Source organism: Chironomus tepperi, unplaced genomic scaffold (assembly GCF_022539635.2).
Source record: "Chironomus tepperi strain 1889 unplaced genomic scaffold, CSIRO-AGI_Ctep_v1 contig_7, whole genome shotgun sequence".
Lineage (NCBI taxonomy): Eukaryota > Metazoa > Arthropoda > Insecta > Diptera > Chironomidae > Chironomus > Chironomus tepperi.
In genome coordinates, this window is record NW_027226129.1 from 256,160 (window position 1) to 276,964 (window position 20,805).

Sequence of the window (20,805 nt, forward strand, 5' to 3'; positions counted from 1 at the left end):
TTCCTTAAAAATGAAATTTTTTACGAATTTCAAAAAGATTTAGAAAAAAATTTGACTTTTTTTTAAAAAAAATTTACAATTTTTTCTTCTTAAAATTGAAATTTTTAAAGTTATAAAAATTTAAAAAATTTGCATAAATCTTACAAAAATCACAATTTTCTCAAAAATTTCTGACTTTGAATATTAAAAAATTTAAAAATTTTATTTAAAATATTCAAATTTCAACTCGCAATCAAATCATTTTTTTAAAATCAACATTTTTAGCAATTTTAGCGTTAACAAAAAAAGTTTTAAAAAACATTTTATTGTGTGGCAAAATTCAACACTCACCATTCGAATTAATGAAAAATTGTATTTTTTTATTTGTTAATTGATTAGTTTTTGTTATTTAGTTTACAAGCGTTGTGCACAAAATTTTCAAGTTCATTGCAGTTTTTGGAGAAAAAAACACAATTAGAAGAGAAAAAAAGAAGAAAAAAATTTGGAAATTTGAAAAATTTGTTATTTTTATCTACAAAAAAATTTTGATTTGATAAAGTGGAATTTTTAAAAATATGTTTAAAAATTGGGGAAATAAAAAAGGGTTTTGAGGGGCACTGGGGGTATGTTTTGGGGTTTGATTGATGCAGGAAAAATTAAAATAATTGAAATGATTTAATTAAATTTTTTTTTGATGAATTTTAAATTTTGATGAATTTGAAAACTGAAGAACTCAAAATTTAATGTATTTTTTTTAGAATTCAAGCGGAACTTTTCAATTTTAGTCTAGAAAAAATTTAAAATTAAATTTTAAAAAGTTTAAAGTTCATTTTGAAAATTTATAATTCAATTTAAAAGTTTGAAATTTTAAATTTTTAAATTTCAAAATTTTAATCTTTAAATTTCAAAATTTAAATTTTGAAATGTCAAAAATTAGACTATTTAGAAATTTAAAATTTTCAAAATGAAAACTTTTTGAATTTTTAAATTTAAATTTCTTAAATATAAAATTTTTTGATTTTAAAATTTCAAAAATTTAAATTTTTTAAATTCTCAAATATAATTTTTTTAATTATCAAATTTAAATTTTTTAAATTTTAAAATTTAAATTTTGAAAAAAAAATTTATGATTGAAAAATGTGAAAAATAAAAAAAAAGTCCAATTTAAACTCAACAAAACAAGCGAATTTCAATGATGAAAAAGTCAAAAAAAAAGAAAACTTTTAAAAAAATTTCACAATAAATTCAAATAATTTAAATATTTGTGAAATTGATGATTATAAGACAGAGTCCTAACCTTTGACGTAAAGGGTCAGTTTGTGTGGATGTTGTGTTATCGCTAGACGGACCTGGACTAGATACAGATGCACTCTTAACATGACCCTTAGTTCCGCTTGTCGTCGACGGACGACTTCCAAATTCCGCTGCCAATGAACTTCTAATTTTAAGTTTTTAAATTTCGAATTTTGAATTTTTTTTTGTTCGTTTTTTTTTGTGTAAAATTTTTGTTTTGATTTTGAGTTTCAGTTTTGTTTTGTGCGATTTTTTTTTGGTTATTTTTGACAAAATTTTGTCAATTTTTTTGCGTTTAAATTTTAACGGAAAGATTTAAAAAAATAGAAAAGAAATAAAGAAAAGAAATCCAAAAAGGAGAGAAAAAAGAGACAAAAAATTTGTTGATTTGGTTTGTGGATTAGTGACTTAGTGATCTACAGTTAAAAAATATATTTATGTTTTTATAAAAATTAAATTTAAACAAAAATAACGACATCAAAATGGTTAAAATTATTGGTTTTTTTTTATAAAATTATTTGATTTTGCAATTTTTTGAAATTCATTTAAGTTTTTTGGTGATTTTAAAAATAATGTTTTTTGTATTTAAAATTGAATTTTAAAGTTTAATAAATAATAAAATAAATCTAACGTCAAGAAAAGTTTAAAGAAAAGTAAAACTTTTAAAAATAAAATTTAAATTTGTGAAATTTTAAAAAGTTAAAAATCAAAGTTAGTTTTGAAATTTGAAAGTTTTTTTAAAATAAAAAATTTAAATCTTAAATTTAATATTCAATTTAAAATTTTTAAATTCAAAATTTAGTTTGAAATTTCAAATTTCAAATATATAAAAAAAAAATCTATATTTGAAATTTCATACTAAATTTTGATGGTTGAAGGATTGGATTTCTAATTGAACATTGAAACTTTCAAGTTTAAAATTGAACTTTAGAATTAAAAATTGAATTTTAGAATTTAAAACTGAATTTATAAATTCTAAAAAAAAAAAATCTTTTAATTTTACAAATTAATTTCAATTTTCTAATTTCAATTTCACATTTCAAAGCTTAATTTGAATTTTAAATCTAAACATAAAATTCAAATTTAATACTTTAACAACAATAATTTTTATTTTAAAATTTAATTCAAAAGTTTTAAATTAAGTTTGAATTTTTAAAATCAACAATCAATTTAAATTTGTTTTAGTAAATTTAAAATGAACTCAATATCATTTAAAAATTCCAATTTCACCAAACTTAAATTAAATTTCATAAAATTGCAAAATCTTTTTGTTAAAAATCTAACAAATCTTTTTCCCCACCACCACCACCTATTCCTATACCCAACATAGAACTTAAAAATAAAACAATATATTATAAATCCTTAATTAATCTAACAAATTCAATTCAATAAAAAAAGAGAAATAACATCGAAGATAACTTTGACATTTTTCAGTCTTAATTCTCAACAATAAAATCAAAATGAAAAGGTTTTTTGGGGTCGTTCAACTATTTTATTGACATTTATGCTACCCTAACCTCAAATTCATAGTTGAACGACCCCAAAAACAGTCAAAAAATCATTAAAGCTACTCACGTGTTATCAGTGGAAACATTAGTCTTCTCAGTTGACGATGTCTTTTCATAAAGAGTCGTTGACCGACGTGGAATAAGTCCACCAGCTGGACCAACCGTTCTGTTTACATTTGATGCTGCATCATATTTCGTTATTGTTGCATGTGGCTTGACTGGCGATGTTGCTGATGTAGCTAAAAGATTTTCCGTTAAAACTTTAGATTTCAGGTTTTTTAAGGAACAAAATTTTGTGTGTGTTTTTGGATTTACAGTAAAAAAATATAGACAACGACATGCGTGTAGGAGGATGTCAAGTCACAATGTTGAGGAACAAATGCGACACAAAAAAAGGAAGAAAAAAATTGCATTAAAAATTTCATTTTTTTCAGGGAATGTGGAATGGATGACAATGGGAAGCACATGCTGAGTCTGACCCCATCTACCCCACTACCCTCTTCCCCATGTCTCTCTCTCCTGTTCCCCATGCCTCTCTCTCCTGTTCCCCATGCCTCTCTCTCCTGTTCCCCATGCCTCTCTCTCCTGTTCCCCATGCCTCTCTCTCCTGTTCCCCATGCCTCTCTCTCCTGTTCCCCATGCCTCTCTCTCCTGTTCCCCATGCCTCTCTCTCCTGTTCCCCATGCCTCTCTCTCCTGTTCCCCATGCCTCTCTCTCCTGTTCCCCCTGCCTCTCTCTCCTATTCCCCATGCCTCTCTCTCATGTTCCCCATGCCTCTCTCTCCTGTTTCCCATGCCTCTCTCTCCTGTTCCCCATGCCTCTCTCTTGTTCCCCATGCCTCTCTCTCCTGTTCCTCATGCCTCTCTTCTGTTCCCCATGCCTCTCTCTTCTTCCCCATGCCTCTCTCTCCTGTTCCCAATGCCTCTCTCCTGTTCCCCATGCCTCTCTCTCCTGTTCCCCATGCCTCTCTTGTGCATTCCAGGACTAATGTCGTGACTGTTTATTGTGATCTATGAAGGAATCAAGCACATCTATATTAAGGACTCACATGACTCTGTGGTGGATTTGGGTTGTGCTGATACGGGTCGTGTATTTTTACCCGTTAAGCGTACTGTATTCTCTTTGATCGTCGCCGCATCGATTGTATTTTGTCTTTTGAAGTTACTGCTACTAAAATATGGAAATTTTGTCGTTAATTTTTGAATAATTTAAATTGTGTTAAGGTTCTTACATTGTTGATCGTTCCGGAGCTGCTGATGATGTAGCATTTGATGCTGTTGTGGCTGTATTTGTGCCATTTGCAGCACTACTTGTAGTTGGAACTGCATTTCCGGCTCCTAAAAGGTAGAAAGATTTGATTTTTTAGTTGGGGTTCGTTTTTGGGGTTTTGGGGTAAGCAATTCAACCCTCTAGACCCCAAATTGACCCAATACTCACTCAATGTCTCACCACCAGATGATGCACGTCTCGATGGATTAGTGCTTGTTGCTGAAATACTGCGATGTACGCGACGATGTGTTGGCGATTGTACTTGACTATTTGCACCGGGTGGTACAGCCTCGCCCGTCAAATTACGTAATGAAAGAGATGAACCTGATCTGGAACCGTCAGATTCCGGCTGTAAAAAAAATTGGAAGATTTTTTGGTTATTAATTATAGATTTTTGTAGGGATTGAATGGTAGTTTGATGATTTGGTAGAGCGATGCAAAAGTGGGGCAATAATGGGGCAAGATCGGGGAAAGATCGGGCAAGATCGGGTAAGATCGGGTAAGATCGGGCAAGATCGGGGAAAGATCGGGCAAGATCGGGTAAGATCGGGCAAGATCGGGTAAGATCGGGCAAGATCGGGGAAAGATCGGGTAAGATCGGACAACATCGGCTAAGATCGGCTAAGATCGGCTAAGATCGGGCAAGATCGGGCAAGATCGAGCCTTGCATCGCTCAGTATAATGACTCAACAAGTGCCAAAAACTTACATCTGTATTTTTACGACTAATTAGTAAATAAGTTGCATGCACATCATCGTATCGTGTTTGTGATAATGACGCTTCTATGTCCTCTCGTTTGTATCCCAACGCCACTAAGCATTCTACAATAATAAAAGAGATAAAAAAAATAGGAATTTGAGTTGATTGTTGTGGATTTATTGGTAGTTAAGGAACAAAATGTGAAGGAACATAAGCAAAAACTTGATAAAAATGTGAAAATTTTAACGGAAAAATTAAATTTAAATTGTTTAAATTGTGGAGCTTTTTGTGAATTTATTGACTATTTTTATAAAGTATTTGTGAATTTAAAGTAAAATAATAAAATTTACTAAAATTTCTCAATGACTTCAATCAATGCATGGAATGACTTGACTCAAGTGAACAGCATGTTGTGCAATTTATGTCTTCGATTTAACACTTTATATCGATGAATTCATGAATGCAGTGTGAAATATGTAGCTGTTGTGAGTTGAGTTGGACCGAGGAGCACAGCATAGTCAGTAAGGTAGCCACCAGGGTAAACGCATAGAAAAAGTGACAGTTATTTTTGTACGGTTCTACAAGAATTTGTACTGTTTTTAGCATTTGAAATTTGAATAAAAAATTAACGGTAAAAATACACAAAATTTTTAACGTTAATATTAATTGATATTTGCTTAATTAATCATGTAAATTGATAATATTTGAGCAAGTTATCAACTAATTATGGATAAGAACTGAAATTTATGCTTTAAATACAAGAATAAATTAATTTTTTTGTGAAAATTTCTAACGGGTTTGACACTCAAATTTCAAACATAAGTGCTAAAAGCAGGACACTGCTAAAATATGAATGCTAAAAGCAGGACACTATCCGTTTACCCTGGGGTAGCCAATAAGTCAACTAATCAAGGAATCGAATGACTTGACTCTGACTTGACTCTGACTTGACTCTGACTTGACTCTGACTTGACTATCTGACTTGACTATCTGACTTGACTATCTGACTTGACTATCTGACTTGACTATCTGACTTGACTATCTGACTTGACTATCTGACTTGACTATCTGACTTGACTCTGACTTGACTATCTGACTTGACATTCTTACTTGACGTTGACTTGATTCTGACTTGAGATAAACTTGAGACCGACATGACTCTGACTTCAAGTCAACTTGATTCTAGTCTGAGATTGACTTTAATCTGGACTGAAGCTGACTTGACTCTGTTCAGGACCCGACTTGACTTTGGTCTGATGTCGACCAGATTTCATCAAATCTGTCCTGCAGCCAAAGTCATGATGATCTAGCATCAAGTCATTCATATACTTTCCGGTCCACAACTCATTCAACCGAATGAAGCAAGCGCCATCACGTAAATCTCAAATCCACTAACTTAAAATTGCTTAAATAATTTTAAAATCAAACTGCAAATAAGTGTCTTTGAAGCAGCACAGATTTCCATTCATGTGTGAAACTAGTTCATGGCAATTCTTTTTTATTTTTTCTATCTCTTCGCTATGTTACAAGAGAGAATGCAAGCAGCAACAGAAAAAAAATAAAATTAACTGGAAGTAGTAAGCAATTCACGTCAGCAACAGATGGTATGGTATGGTAGTTAAATGACATTGCAGTAAATGGAATTAATGAATGGGATTTAATGGACTATTGAAGTTTAATTGATGTGCAGGATGTGGGGATGGGATGGAAGAATGTAATGGAATTGGGATAGGTTTGGGCAGAGCTCAAAGTCAAGTAGAATATTGTAATAAAAAGGAGACTCAAGTTGACTTGACTTGACGTCGGATTCGAGGACAATAATGTGAAGCTATAAAGATTTTGGCTTGAAATCGACTTGAATTTGGCTTTAGACCAACTTGACTCAAACTTGACTCTGACTTGGAATCGACTTGACTTTAGTGTAAAGCCGAATTGAGACTGACTTGACTTTACTGTAAAGCTGACTTGACTATGACTTAAGACCGACTTGACTTCAGTGTAAAGCCAACTTGACTATCTGACTTGATTGTCTGACTTGACTATCTGACTTGACTATCTGACTTGAAACTCTGACTTGACTATCTGACTTGACTCTCTGACTTGACTCTCTGAATTGAATTTGGCTTGACTCTGAATTTAGACTGTCTTGAATCTGATTTGAGTCTGACTTTAGATCGACTTGACTCTGTCTTGAATGTGACTTGACTATGACTTGAGCTCGACTTGACTATGAATTGAATTCGACTTGAGCTCGATTTGAGATTAACTTGATTGTGACTTGACTCTGAATTTACGCAGTTTTGACTCGAGATCAACTTGACTTTTGTGTAAAGTCGATTTGGCTCTGGTCTGATACTGACCATAGAGGCTGTAGAGTCTATAAGCCTGAGACCAACTTGACGCAATCCAAGATGACACAACAAATGACGTCACCAAAGACTTAAATCACCTCAGTCATTTTGATTACATTTACTAAATTTCATTATAAAAATTGCAATATTAAAGCTTAATTATCCTCGATTTATTGCTATTGTTATTGAGTTGAGTCATTAAATGATTGAAGATTTGTTCATGCATTGATGATTTTTATGAGATAATTGCTTGCAAATTTTTGTGGGAATTTTATAGCTGAATTTTGAGATAATTTGAGCAATTTTGTGTCTTAAATTCAGCTTCAACCTCAATAAAAAGCTGCAAATTTGCAACAACAACAAATTGATGCTGCTGCACCTGATTAGCATGCAAAATAGCTTCCAAATTCCCCAACATCCCATTCATGCACAAACTCAGCTGATTTGTAAATAATAAAGCTATGCTGAACACACACAATTAAGGCACAATGTGAATGTGTTGGTGCCAATACTACTACTTGGCGTAGCTTAACAACATGTCTCTGATGTGAGATCACGACACAAATGTACAATGAGTTAATAATAATGTGTGTCTTGAAATATATATTTTGTTGGAACTAATGGATTTTAAATTGAATCAAATTTTGCAAATAAAACTCGAATGGAACTAAAATGTTGATGGAGAAAATTAAAATATTTTGAGAATGTTTCACTGTTTCTTGGCATTATTTTGGAGAGTTTTATTGGGTTTGGATGACATAATTGAAAATTTGGACAATTAGAACTAGATTTGGGTATCAGAATTTGAGATTTAGGAGGCATAGTTAAGCATTGAAACTTAAATTAGGCTTTAAAGTATGGAAAATAGCTCTAGAGACTACAATTTAATAGTTGAGTATTAGAATTCAGTATTTGAAAGCCAAATAGATCACTATCAACTTGAAATTAGCATTTCGGAACTGATTCTAAAGTCACAGAACAAAAATTGACTGCTAAGAGCCTAAATCATTCATCTTTGGACCTAAATTAAATATTAGAAACAATAATCTTGAACTGGATACCTGAATTGAGTACTTTAAACCTTAATTGAGCTCTAAAGACACAATTGTATTGGAAATTGGCATAGTAATATCTAATTTACTTCACTGTCCATAGCAGGCAATGAGCTTGATCTCAAGAGTAAACTAAACTGAGAGCAACGCTCACTAGAATGCACATATCGTGAATTTAAGGTGAAAAAGCTATCCATGGGAAGCTTTTTGCCTGTTAAAATTACCATACAGATCATTTGTGATCCATAGCCTGCCTTTATAAGACCTGAATACTCAATTTAAGTCATAATCCATAAATTCGGGTTATGAGCTCTAAATTGATTGCTATGGATCTGAATAAAATACTAAAAATTCAAAATAAGATTGAAAAGAGGGTTAAGGGGTTGACCATAAAGACCCCTACCCCCTCTCCTTGAACATGCTCCTGAATAAACCCATTAAACTCCAAATTGAGTCCCTGATGAACCCTTTATATGGTAAAGATGCTTTAAAATTAAATAAAATCAGTAAAAATAATTCAAAAAAATAAAAGTAAATAAATTCACAAAAGCACACAATTTAAATAATATTTAAAGGAATAAAAATAACAAGTTGCAAAAGGAATAAAATGTGTTAAAATATTTATAAAAAATGATGCGAAATTAGATTTGATTATTTTTTTGTATAAATAAATTATGAATATTAATACAATAATCACAACAACAACATTACATTATTACAATCACTTTCTCGTCTTTTTTGGTTCTTTTTTTGTTTTTGATTTTTGTACATTCCTAAAAGTCAGTATGAGTTTGGTTTTTGGTCTTAATTTTGATTTTAGTTCTGATATTTTAAGAATTTTTTGCTAAATATCTATTCATTTAAATTAAGTTTTTTAAGATTATTTGAAAATTTGGAAATAAATTTAAATCAAGATTTAGATAAACTTTGAAAAAAAATTTTCAAAATTTTCAAAAAACTTGAAAACATTTTTTTAGAAATTTTAAAAATTGGCTTTTATACATTTTTTAAACTCAAATTTCAAATTCTTTTTAAAATAATTTTTAAAAAAATATTTAAAAATTAAGTTTAAAGAAAAATTATAATAATTTTTAAGTTTTCTAAAAAAAATTAAATTAAGTCCTAAATGACAGAAAAACTAATTTTAATTATAATTTATCTACAATTTCTTGTCCACAAAATTCGAATATACCGATAGATAACTACATTTATTGATAACGACTAATTAATTACAAAAATAGTCCACTAAATCTCTAAAAGATTTTACGAAAAATAAATTTTAATTTTGAGTGTAAAAATTCTAATTTTCTGTATGAAATGTTGATTTATTGTGAATAGATATCTAGTAAATTGTTGAATAATTAATTAAAAATTGTTCAAATTAAAGTAAAATTTACCGTCGAATTTATTCTGCATTTTTAAAATTTTAAATAATTAATTAAATTAAATTAAAATTTAATAAATTATAAAATTTTAAAAATTTTTTAATCATAATTTTTTTAAATTTTTTTTTAATTTGTTTTTTTGAATTTTTGAAAATTTTTTTGAATTTTTTTAAATTTTTTTTTAAATTTTTAAACTTTTTAAATTTTTTTAAACTATAATTATGAAATTAAATTTGAAATTGTTGAAGAAAGTTGTAATAAAATTCACATATTTTTTTGTCGAATTTTGACATTGAATTGAAGTTGAAATTTAAATTTTTTTATTTTTAGAATTTCGAGAATTTATTCTGAATTTTTCCGATTGAAATTTTCAATAATATTTTTGATTTGAAGTTGTCATGACATTTTCATGTTGTTTTGTGCTGTAATATAAATTTTGAATAATATCCAAAAATATGACATGCAAGAAAAAATAGATTTTTTTTTATATATTTTAAAAAAAGTTTCTAAACTATTTGATGAAAAATTTCTTATCGAATGCAATTTTATGTACAAACTTTTTGAATTTTTCATGATGTAAATGCATTCAAATTTTAATATTATTTTAGGTAGCATACATATTATTGGGAATATAGGTCTGAAATATATAGTTTTTATATAATTAACATGCACAAAATTTAACATCGAAAAATTTTCTACACAAAATATTTTTTTTTGTTGAAATTTTTACGACATAAAATAAATTTAAAGAAAAATAAAAAAATTAAACATTTAACGACAATTTTTTGAAATTAAAAAAAATTATTTTAAAATTGAGATTTTTAATTTTTTTGGGGTTTTTCACAAATTTTTACACTTTTTTTTTGGCGAGAATTGAAAAGTTTTCATTTTTGGTTTAGAATTTATTTAGATGAGTTGAGTTTTGAGGTTATTTAATCAATTTTGGTACCCAAAAGATAAGCTTAGACCACTTGATAGGCTCCCAATTACCCCAGAGCACCTAATAATACCTTTACAAACTTTGAATTACCCAAAGGCACCTTAAATTACCCCATGACACCTTAAATTACCCCATGGCACCTTAAATTACCCCAAGGCACCTTAAATTACCCCATAGCACCTTAAATTACAGTATGACACCTTAAATTACCCCATGACACCTTAAATTACCCCATGACAACTTAAATTATCCCATGTCATCCTAAATTACCCCAAGGCACCTTAAATTACCCCTTGATACCTTAAATTACCCCATGTCACCTTAAATTACCCCAAGGCACCTTAAATTACCCCACAGCACTCTAAATTACCCCATGGCACCTTAAATTACCCCATGGCACCATAAATTACCCCATGACACCTTAAATTACCCCATGACACCTTAAATTACCCCATGACACCTTAAATTACCCCATGACACCTTAAATTACCCCATGACACCTTAAATTACCCCATGACACTCTAAATTACCCCATGGCACTCTTAATAACCCCATGGCACCTCATATTATCACGAGGCACCTAAAATTACCCCGAGGCACTTAAGTTCAACCCCAGAGCACTCAATAATACCCAAGAGTACACCCTCCATACCCCTAAACTCTCTAAATCAACACAATTCATCACTTCCTCACGAAAACTTTCATCAAAATTAAGAACAAAAAATTAATTTTTATCATAAAATTTAAAAAAAAATTTTTGAAATAAAAAAAATTAAAAAAAATATTTTTTTTATCATCATTCTGAGAAATTTTAAAGTTTTGTATTAATGAATGTTGTTGTTGTACAGTACCCGTCTTACCTATCCTTTTCTGATCATTGAGATCAGGTTGTGGCTCAACGTATGGCTTCAATTCGTCATCTTCATAGCCCATGTTCATCCATTTATCCTTGATTTTGGGGAAAAAGAAAAATTTGAGGTTAGAATTGTGAAAATTTGGGGTTAGGGAATTTTGAGGTTAGGTTTTGATTTTTGAGGTTAAGTTTCTGAATTTTAAGATTGGGTTCATGAATTTTGATGTTAAGTTGAGGAATTTTGAGGTTAAATTTTTGAATTTTGAGGTTAAGTTCAGGAATGTTGAGGTTAAGTTCCTGAATTTTGAGGTTAAGTTCCTAAATTTTGAGGTTAATTTCCAGAATTTTGAGGTTAAGTTCCTGAATTTTGAGGTTAAGTTCTTGAATTTTGAGGTTAAGTTCCTGAATTTTGAGGTTAGGTTCCTAAATTTTGAGGTTAGGTTCCTGAATTTTGAGGTTAGGTTCCTGAATTTTGAGGTTAGGGTCCTCAATTTTGAGGTTAAGTTCTTGAGTTTTGAGGTTAATTTCCTAAATTTTAAGGTTATGTTCAACTCACCTTCATAATTTGCTCTAAGCTCGCTCGCTTTGCCGGATTGAGTACGAGGAATTTCCTTAATAAATTTTCGCAGTCGGTGGATATGTAAAATGGTATACGATACTTGCCACGTAACACACGTTCACGCAATTCACGTAACGTTGTACCATCAAATGGAAGCGATCCACTTACTAATGTGTATAGAATAACGCCAAGCGACCATACTAAAAATAGGGTTAAATTTGAATATTTTGAATAATTTTGAGGTTATGTCCAATCTCACCATCAACTTCCGGACCATCATATTTTCTACCCTGAAACAGTTCAGGTGCTGCATATGGAGGACTTCCACAGAATGTATCCAGCTTATTGCCGGGTGTAAATTCATTACTAAAGCCAAAATCGGCTATTTTTATATTCATTTCTGAGTCAAGCAGTAGATTTTCTGCCTTTAAATCACTGAAAATGGTCAAAATGGATATTAAGCATGTGATTAAGGCACAGATAGGAATAAAATCACTTACCGATGAATAATGCGTTTCTGATGCAAATACTGAACGGCCGAGACAATTTGTCTAAATTTAGCACGCGCCTCTTTCTCCTTCATACGTCCATGCATAACAAGATAGTCAAAGACTTCACCACCGGATGCATATTCCATCACAAGATACAATGTCTTGTCGGTTTGAATCACTTGAAAAAGCTTTACTATGTTGGGATGATCGAGCATCTTCATGATGCGAACCTGAAAAAATTTTGGACACAAAAATTATTAAAAAAAAATTCTTTTAAATATCCTCTAAAATCCCCAAATATCCCCATAAAACCGAATATTCCCAAAATATTAAATATTCTCAAAATAAAATATCTCCCTAAAATATTGCTAAAATATCCCCAAAATTTATTTCACAAAATATCCTCAAAATATTCCCAAAATATCCCCAAAGTATCCCCAAATATTCCCAAAATTTTCCTAAAATATTCATAATATTCCAAAATAACCTCAAAATAAAAATATCCTTAAAATATCCACAAAATATCCCTCAAAATATCCCCAAAATATCCCTAAAATATCCCTAAAATATCCCTAAAATATCCTTAAATATCCCTAAAATATCCTCAAAATATCCCTAAATTTCCCTAAATATCCTTAAAATAAACACTTCAAACTCACCTCCCGGAAGAGCTTCTGCAAACTGGTCGGATTAAGTTGTGTCTTGTCAATTATTTTAATTGCAACTTCTTTACCAGTCGGCACATGCTTAGCAAGTTTCACTTTTGCAAAATTACCCTTTCCGATTGTCTTGAGCAGTCGATATTTTCCAATTTGCTCCTCAGCTGGACGCCATCGTGTATGATTTGCACCACCTGACTGTTGTTCTTCACCGGGACGCCATCGATTGTGACTGTTCGTAACACGCATTTGCATGTTTGGTGAACCCTGAATGGATGGAAAATTGAATTATTAGAAATTGGATTTTGGGATTAATTTTGGATATTTTTAGATTTATAGAACCTAATTTGTTGATATTTTGACTATTTTGAATGTCATGCTGCGGTGATTTTGGATGTATATTGTCGTTTAATGTCACTGACACCTGACTGAGGTGTGTATAATACCCAAATTGATCATAATTCAATGTAGACTATAGGATAGGGTTGTCAATCACGGGGTTAAAATGGACTGACTAACCCCAACCCTATCCCATCCCCCCAAGTAACCCAAGTTGGGTAGTCGATCTGAAATTTCGACACCGAGTCGACATAAGTCTGACATGGTGACTCCTTGGTCAATGTAATTTGAACATAGTGTCTACCAGGTCAGCGTGACTCTGACTTCACACCTATCAGGCCCCGAAGTGACTATGGCATGGTGTCTACCATGTCGGCGTGCATTCTGGTCGACGTGATGCTCTAGTGCCCCAGAGTTGCGTGAATCTGACATAAATCGAGCATGATGTCCCAGTGCGGCATGACTGTTGCATGGTGCACCAAGTCGGCTGAAATTCTAACATGGTGTCCCAGGTCATATTGCCTCTGACTTGATACTGAATTCGGTTTAGGTCAAAAATCATGTCAAAGTCATACTGGCCTAATAGATGCCAAGTCAGAGTCACGCCCCTCTGAGGCACTTTGTCAGGGTCATCTTGGTCCCATGCAGAGACTCACATCCACCCCGGGGTAGAATTTCCAATCAATTAACCAACTTCCACTCTATTCATCCCCCACATTCATTCATACTCATAATTCTAACTTCAAATTCCATTCCAAAACAGTCATACTCATCAACAATGCCATGCACATTCGCTCATCCACTTGACCCGTATTCATGACATTTTGCACCCGGTCAAATGCAATCATTTTCACATCAATTAGTCATTAACTCTTCATTTCTTTATTTTGCAATACAATATGAATATTGCTCATCATTCATACATAAAAAAGAAACAAGATTAATAATGTGGACATGATGATATCCACAACTGTAGCATGTAGATGTGTTTATATACACAAAAATAGACAAGAAGAGGTAAGTAAAAATAAAAGACGATAAAAAAATAATAAAATACAGTCGGCGGATGATTTATGTTGTTGTGGAGGTGAAATGGTGTTTATGGATAGAAGAACAAAGGAGGATTTAGGAAGAAATAGGAGGTAGAAGATAAAGGAGGGCTAATTAGGGTATAAGAAGATACTTGGAGGATATAGGAGATCATTAAGGAGAGATATAGGAGTATAGGGACATAGGAGGGTTTAGGAGAGTATATAGGAGGGTATAGGAGGATATTGGATGGTATAAGAGAGGCAGGAGTGTATAAGAAGGCAAAGGTATAGGAAGGTATAAAGGAGAGCATAGGAGGTTATAGGAGTGTATAGAAGGGTATAGGAGGGTCCAGAGATTCATAGGATGTTCAAGTGAGTTGATTTGAGTCTTCAAGAGTCAAAAGCAGCTTAATACAGCACTATATAACAACGATGAGTCTAATACAGCTCCAGAGAGTCTCTAACAAGCTCTGAAGAGCATTAGGAAGTCTTAAAAGGTCTTTAGACAGCTTAACAGATCCTTAAACAGCACTAAGATGTCTACTAAGCCTCACAGAATCTAAAAAAGGCTCATTAAACCCTGAATCATCTCTAAACTACCTCAAAGAACACATAAGAGCTCTAGGGAGCCTCAGTGACCCTACAGTGCCGCTTATTAACAACCAGATGACTACCAAGTAGCTCTAGGACCTCAAAAAAGCCTCAATAAACCTTAAAAACCTCCAAATACTTTAAACAGCTCTAAAAATCCCAAAATTTTTTCAAAACTCCAAAAAACTCCCAAATAAATCACCTTTATCTAATTTACATCCCACTCCACCCTAGTATGCACCTATTGAAGCTCAATGTCCGATTAGTATCCATATCATAAATATCATCATCGCCAAACACATGCAGAACGCGTGATTATTTACTCAATTTTCCTTGAGATACTTTCTACTTTTTCTACCTTTTAGTCTAAAAATATTCATTCGAATAAAAAAACGCACATTAAATCCCTCAAAGATTATCCAAATTTATCAAGGAAGTTGAGAACGTCATGTCAAGATAATAATCAAAATTTTAGATAAAGATTATCCAGGTTTTGTGTGGTGTAATGACAATGATATGATGTTGTGGTGGTTGGATAAGTTTGTGATTTTTGAGAAGCAGCTTCAAAGCACTTAAGTGATCGATTCCGAGACCAAGATTTCCATGATTCTCGGTCTTCGCTCAGTTTGTTCTTCGGTCACTTCGGGTTGTTCGGTCTCTTCGGTCTGTTTCGGTCAGTTCGATCAGTTCCACCTGTTTGGTCTGTTTCGGTCAGTTCCGTCTTTTCGGTCAGTTCCGTCTATTCGGTCAGTTTCGTTTGTTTGGTCAGTTCTGTCAGTTCATTCAGTTCAGTCTGTTCGGTCAGTTCGGTCAGTTCGGTCAGTTCCGTCAGTTCGGTCAGTTCCGTCTTTTCGGTCAGTTCTGTCTGTTCCGTCTATTCGGTCAGTTCCGTCAGTTCAGTCAGTTTCGGTCAGTTTCAATCGGGTCTGTTCGGTCGTTCGGTCATTCGGTCAGTTCGGTCTGTTTGGTCAGTTCAGTCATTCAGTTCGGTCAGTTCAGTCTATTCGATCTGTTCCGTCTGTTCGGTCAGTTCGGTCAGTTCCGTCTGTTCGGTCAGTTTCGTCTGTTCGGTCAGTTCCGTCAGGTCGGTCAGTTCAGTTTGTTTCGGCCTGTTGGGTCAGTTCAGTCAATCGGGTCTGTTCAGTCTTTTCGGTCGTTCGGTCTATTCGGTCAGTTTCGTTTGTTTGGTCAGTTCTGTCAGTTCATTCAGTTCAGTCTGTTCGGTCTGTTTGGTCAGATCAGTCTGTTCGGTCTGTTTCGGTCAGTTCCGTCTATTCGGTCAGTTCCGTCTGTTCGGTCAGTTTCGTCTGTTCGGTCAGTTCCGTCAGGTCGGTCAGTTCGGTCAGTTCGGTCTGTTCGGTCAGTTCGTCAATCGTCTTCAGATCTTTTCGGTCACTTCGGTAATCTTCGGTTCTTTTCGGTAATCTTCGGTTCTTTTCGGTAATCTTCGGTTCCCAAGTATCAGTCTTGATCTCAATCTCAATCTCATTGAGCTGCTCTAAAGCTACTCACAACTACAAACTTGTTCCATTTCAAAAACTACTCATTCATAGCTCATCTAAAATGCATGACTAGTGTCATTAAGTTATATCCATAAATTTTATTAATTTAAAAAATTAGAAATTCTTTTTTTTTTTCAAAATTGTGACTGTATTCATCACAAATGCACAGATATCGTCGTTCATGTTTAGGTATATGACTGATAGTTTATCTGTCCACACACACACATTCAAATATTCAATAATTGAACCAATACAAATGTGATTTTTTTGAAGACCAGACTGCAAAAACACATTCAAGTAAGATGAACATTGCTTCTTATCATTGAGCACACTGATACACGATATAAATGTATAAATAGTGCAAATATGTGTATTATATTGTTTGATAAAACGTTATTGTGTATTAGAGATAAAATATGTCAACTGGATGTGAACATTATTTACATAAACTTGAAGTAAGTTTTTCGTTTTGATTTGATTTTCAGATTTATTCTTTTATTTCCAGAATCATTTTTATCAGTTTTGGAAAGTTTTTGGAAATTTCGAGAGTTCTGGATGATTTTGGAGTCTCAGAGAGACTCAGAGAGACTCAGAGAGACTCAGAGAGCCACAGAGAGACTCAGAGAGCCACAGAGAGACTCAGAGAGCCACAGAGAGACTCAGAGAGACTCAGAGAGCCACAGAGAGACTCAGAGAGCCACAGAGAGCCACAGAGAGACTCAGAGAGACTCAGAGAGCCACAGAGAGCCACAGAGAGCCACAGAGAGCCACAGAGAGACTCAGAGAGACTCAGAGAGACTCAGAGAGCCACAGAGAGACTCAGAGAGACTCAGAGAGCCACAGAGAGACTCAGAGAGCCACAGAGAGACTCAGAGAGCCTCAGAGAGACTCAGAGAGACTCAGAGAGACTCAGAGAGACTCAGAGAGCCACAGAGAGACTCAGAGAGACTCAGAGAGACTCAGAGAGACACAGAGAGACTCAGAGAGACTCAGAGAGACTCAGAGAGACTCAGAGAGACTCAGAGAGACTCAGAGAGACTCAGAGAGACTCAGAGAGCCACAGAGAGACTCAGAGAGCCACAGAGAGCCACAGAAAGCCACAGAGAGACTCAGAGAGACTCAGAGAGACTCAGAGAGACTCAGAGAGACTCAGAAAGACTCAGAGAGACTCAGAGAGACTCAGAGAGACTCAGAGAGCCATTAAGAGACTGAGAGAGACTCAGAGAGCCACAGAGAGCCACAAAGAGACTCAGAGAGCCACAGAGAGACTCAGAGAGCCACAGAGAGACGCAGAGAGACTCAGAGAGAGTCAGAGAGACTCAGAGAGACTCAGAGAGCCACTGAGAGACTCAGAGAGACTCAGAGAGACTCAGAGAGCCACAGAGAGCCACTGAGAGACACAGAGAGCCAGAGAGAACCACAAAAAATCCAGTAAGAGCCTCTAATAGCCATAGAGACCCTCATAAATCAGTTCCATAAACAAAATGCATTTTTCGAGTATCAAAAATTGCTTTAAATTTGATTTTCAATAACAGAACAGAGAAAAAAAAATAACAAAAACTTCACAACTCCCCACATGTCAGCCTTGTTTGTTATCTTATCAGCTTTACCCGTTTTGCCAAACTCTTCTGCTTCAATCTTATCAGACGTTAAACACAACAAACGTCACCTGATCTGATCAAAGATAGGGGGAATGTGAGCGTTGATGGATTGGTAGTGGAACTTAATTGTGTTTTTGTTGTTGAGGAAGTCTGGAGGTTTTGGAAGTAATTGTTGAGGTCAACAGAGTTTATTTAGGATTTGTGTTTAGGAATGAGTATTTGATATTGGAGTCGTGTCTTGGGTTTTTAACGAAAAGATAAATTTAAGACAACTTTTGATTTTATAGCTTTCTTAAATATTGTGGATCGTGTTTTGGATCATGGATTGTGTCTTGGATCATGGATTGTGTCTTGGATTATGGATTGTGTCTTGGATTTGGATTGTGTCTTGTATTTTGAAGTGTCTTGAGTTTTGAACTGTGTTTTGAATTTTTGATTATGTCTTGATTTTTTGAAACGTAGCTCTAGATTTTGAAACTTGTTTTGGGCTAATTTAGGTTGAGTATTTGGTTTTGAAGTGTGCCTAGCATTTAGAGTGTTTCATGGGTTTGGTTCATGTCCAAAAGTTAAAGATTGACTTGAGTTTAGGAGTGTATCTTGAGTTTTTGAAATATATCCTGTGTTTTGGAGTGTATCCAGGGATTTAGAGCATGTTCTGAGTTTTGGATTGTTTCTATGTTTGGGTGTGAGTCTTTGGTTTTGGGAGTGTGTCTTTAGTTTGTGTGTCCTGATTTTTGGAGTGTGTCTTTGGTTTAGAAATGTCCTGGGTTTGAACGTGTGTCTATGGTTTTGAGCTTGAAGTGTATCTCGAATTTTGAAATTGGTATTGGTTTAAAATAATATCTTGAGTTTTGGAGTGTATCTCGATTTTGGAGTAAATCTCGGGTTTTGTATTGTATCTTGGATTTTAAAGTCTTTCTCAGATTTTGAAGATTGCCTTGATTTTATAATATCTTGATTTTGGAGTGTGTCTAGGATTTTGTAGTGTGTCTTGGATTTTGGAGTGTGTCTTGGGTTTTAAAGTATTCATGGATTTTGATTCTAATCCAATTTATTAAAGAGAATCAAGGGTTTTGATTACCCTTTCACAATTCAGAACTAATCGACTAATTCCCTCATAATCACATTAACTGCCCCAAGGCGCTACCCCAGGGCGCTCCTGAGGAGCATCCTTTCCATTTTTACCTTAGCCTGCTTCTCCTTATCCTCACTCTCCTGTTTCTTCCCACCAACATTCTTAAACAAATTCCTCAACATTTCATGCTGTTTCGTATCACTCGCCGTTCTCGCTGCCGGTCTTGGCATTTTTAACTTTTTAGCATCAACATTTTGACTCGGCACACCTTGAACGGAACTGCGCGTATTACCACCACGCTGAAATTGTATACCACTATCACCTTCATCATCCGTATCATGTTGATTTGTTGCTAAATCACTGATTCCCGTATTAAGTAATGATTCCATTTCATCATAACGTGTCTTACGGACGGGTATGATTGGTATTTGTGGCTGTGGCTGCGACTCTTGCTCAATTGCATGAACTTTTTGATTAAATTCAATTGCATTGATATGCTTCTGTATGGCCAATAAGGCACTTTGTGAATCATCGTCATTATTTGTTGTTGTTTTTGGCATATGGGAGATAACACGCGGTGATATTGCAGCTGGTGACGGAACTGGTGACGTGTGTACGGTTGTTGGACGTACGTCATTGGTGTGTGGTGTTGTATTGGCCACAAAATCACGTTTTGTTATTAAAAGTCGTTTGATTATTGATGAGACATCTTCGGATGTTGTTGTTGTTGGTGTTGTTGTGGATTTTGGCGATGGAAGTTTTGAGGTTAGGAATGATTTTGTGATGATTGGTGATTTTGGGGTGGCGGTAGAGAGAGGTGGTGGTGGCATGATGGGCGGTTGAGGGGCTGGTGACTTTTTTGGACGTCGGATTGAACGACGGATGTGCTCGGTGCGGTCAAATTCACTCATTTTTTTGGGATTTTTATGAAGTTTTTCAAATTTTGTTTAGAATTTTCTTGAATTTTTTGATTTTTTTATATTTATTAAATTTTAAATTTTTGAATTTTTTTTCCACTTTGCAAATTTTTTTTGAATGTTAAAATTTTAAAATTTCAATTTTTTGTGAATTTTTCCTCTTTTTTTTATCTTTTCGTTAACTTTTTCGAATTTTTTGAACTGTTTTAATTTTTAAATTTCAAATTTTAGAATTTTTTTTTAACTTTTTTGAATTTTAAAATTGATTTTTAACTTTTTTCAATTTTTTTTTGAATTTTTTGAATTTTTTCAATTTTATTATTATTATTATTTATGAATTATTTTAATTTTTCATGTAAGTTTGGTATTCGGAAGGTTAAATTTATTAAATTTAGTTGATTTAACTTTAATGTCTAATTTTGTTAACTTCAATCTTGTCTATTTTACAGATTGAATTTTAATTTAATTAATTTTTTAGTTTTTTCCTCTTCATTGTTGTAAATTTTAATCGAGTTCACTTTAAATATTCACTTTGATGATTAGGTTTAATTGTTATAAATTGCACAATGTTTGGTGATAATTGTAGAATTAATTATTATTTGATGAATAGTTCACTTCATAATTATGTTACATTTATATGTAATTATTGGTATTATATTGTTATTAATTTAATTAAATTAATAATGTTTTCTGATGAATTAAAGGTTGAAG

The 20,805-nt window shown here is 33.2% G+C and overlaps 1 protein-coding gene across 11 annotated transcripts in view; it reads right to left on the bottom strand.

Annotated features, from left to right (window-relative positions):
- Positions 1–20,108, bottom strand: part of LOC139099264 (serine/threonine-protein kinase MARK2-like) — a 32,986-nt gene extending 12,878 nt beyond the window's left edge. For 7 of the 11 annotated variants that reach the window (XM_070652182.1, XM_070652106.1, XM_070651874.1 and 4 more), the window contains exons 1-12: positions 19,288–20,108; positions 13,039–13,305; positions 12,389–12,609; positions 12,148–12,323; positions 11,886–12,088; positions 11,337–11,424; positions 4,758–4,870; positions 4,218–4,398; positions 4,012–4,117; positions 3,829–3,950; positions 2,848–3,040; positions 1,277–1,417 (exon numbers count right to left, since the gene is read on the bottom strand). In XM_070652182.1, the coding sequence (XP_070508283.1) occupies positions 1,277–1,417; positions 2,848–3,040; positions 3,829–3,950; positions 4,012–4,117; positions 4,218–4,398; positions 4,758–4,870; positions 11,337–11,424; positions 11,886–12,088; positions 12,148–12,323; positions 12,389–12,609; positions 13,039–13,305; positions 19,288–20,088 (2,612 nt within the window). In that variant the 5' untranslated portion in view covers positions 20,089–20,108. The remainder of the gene's footprint in view (positions 1–1,276; positions 1,418–2,847; positions 3,041–3,828; positions 3,951–4,011; positions 4,118–4,217; positions 4,399–4,757; positions 4,871–11,336; positions 11,425–11,885; positions 12,089–12,147; positions 12,324–12,388; positions 12,610–13,038; positions 13,306–19,287) is intronic. The other 4 variants (XM_070651951.1, XM_070651798.1, XM_070652319.1 and 1 more) reach the window with 4 other exon arrangements.
- Positions 20,109–20,805: the final 697 nt, after the last annotated feature.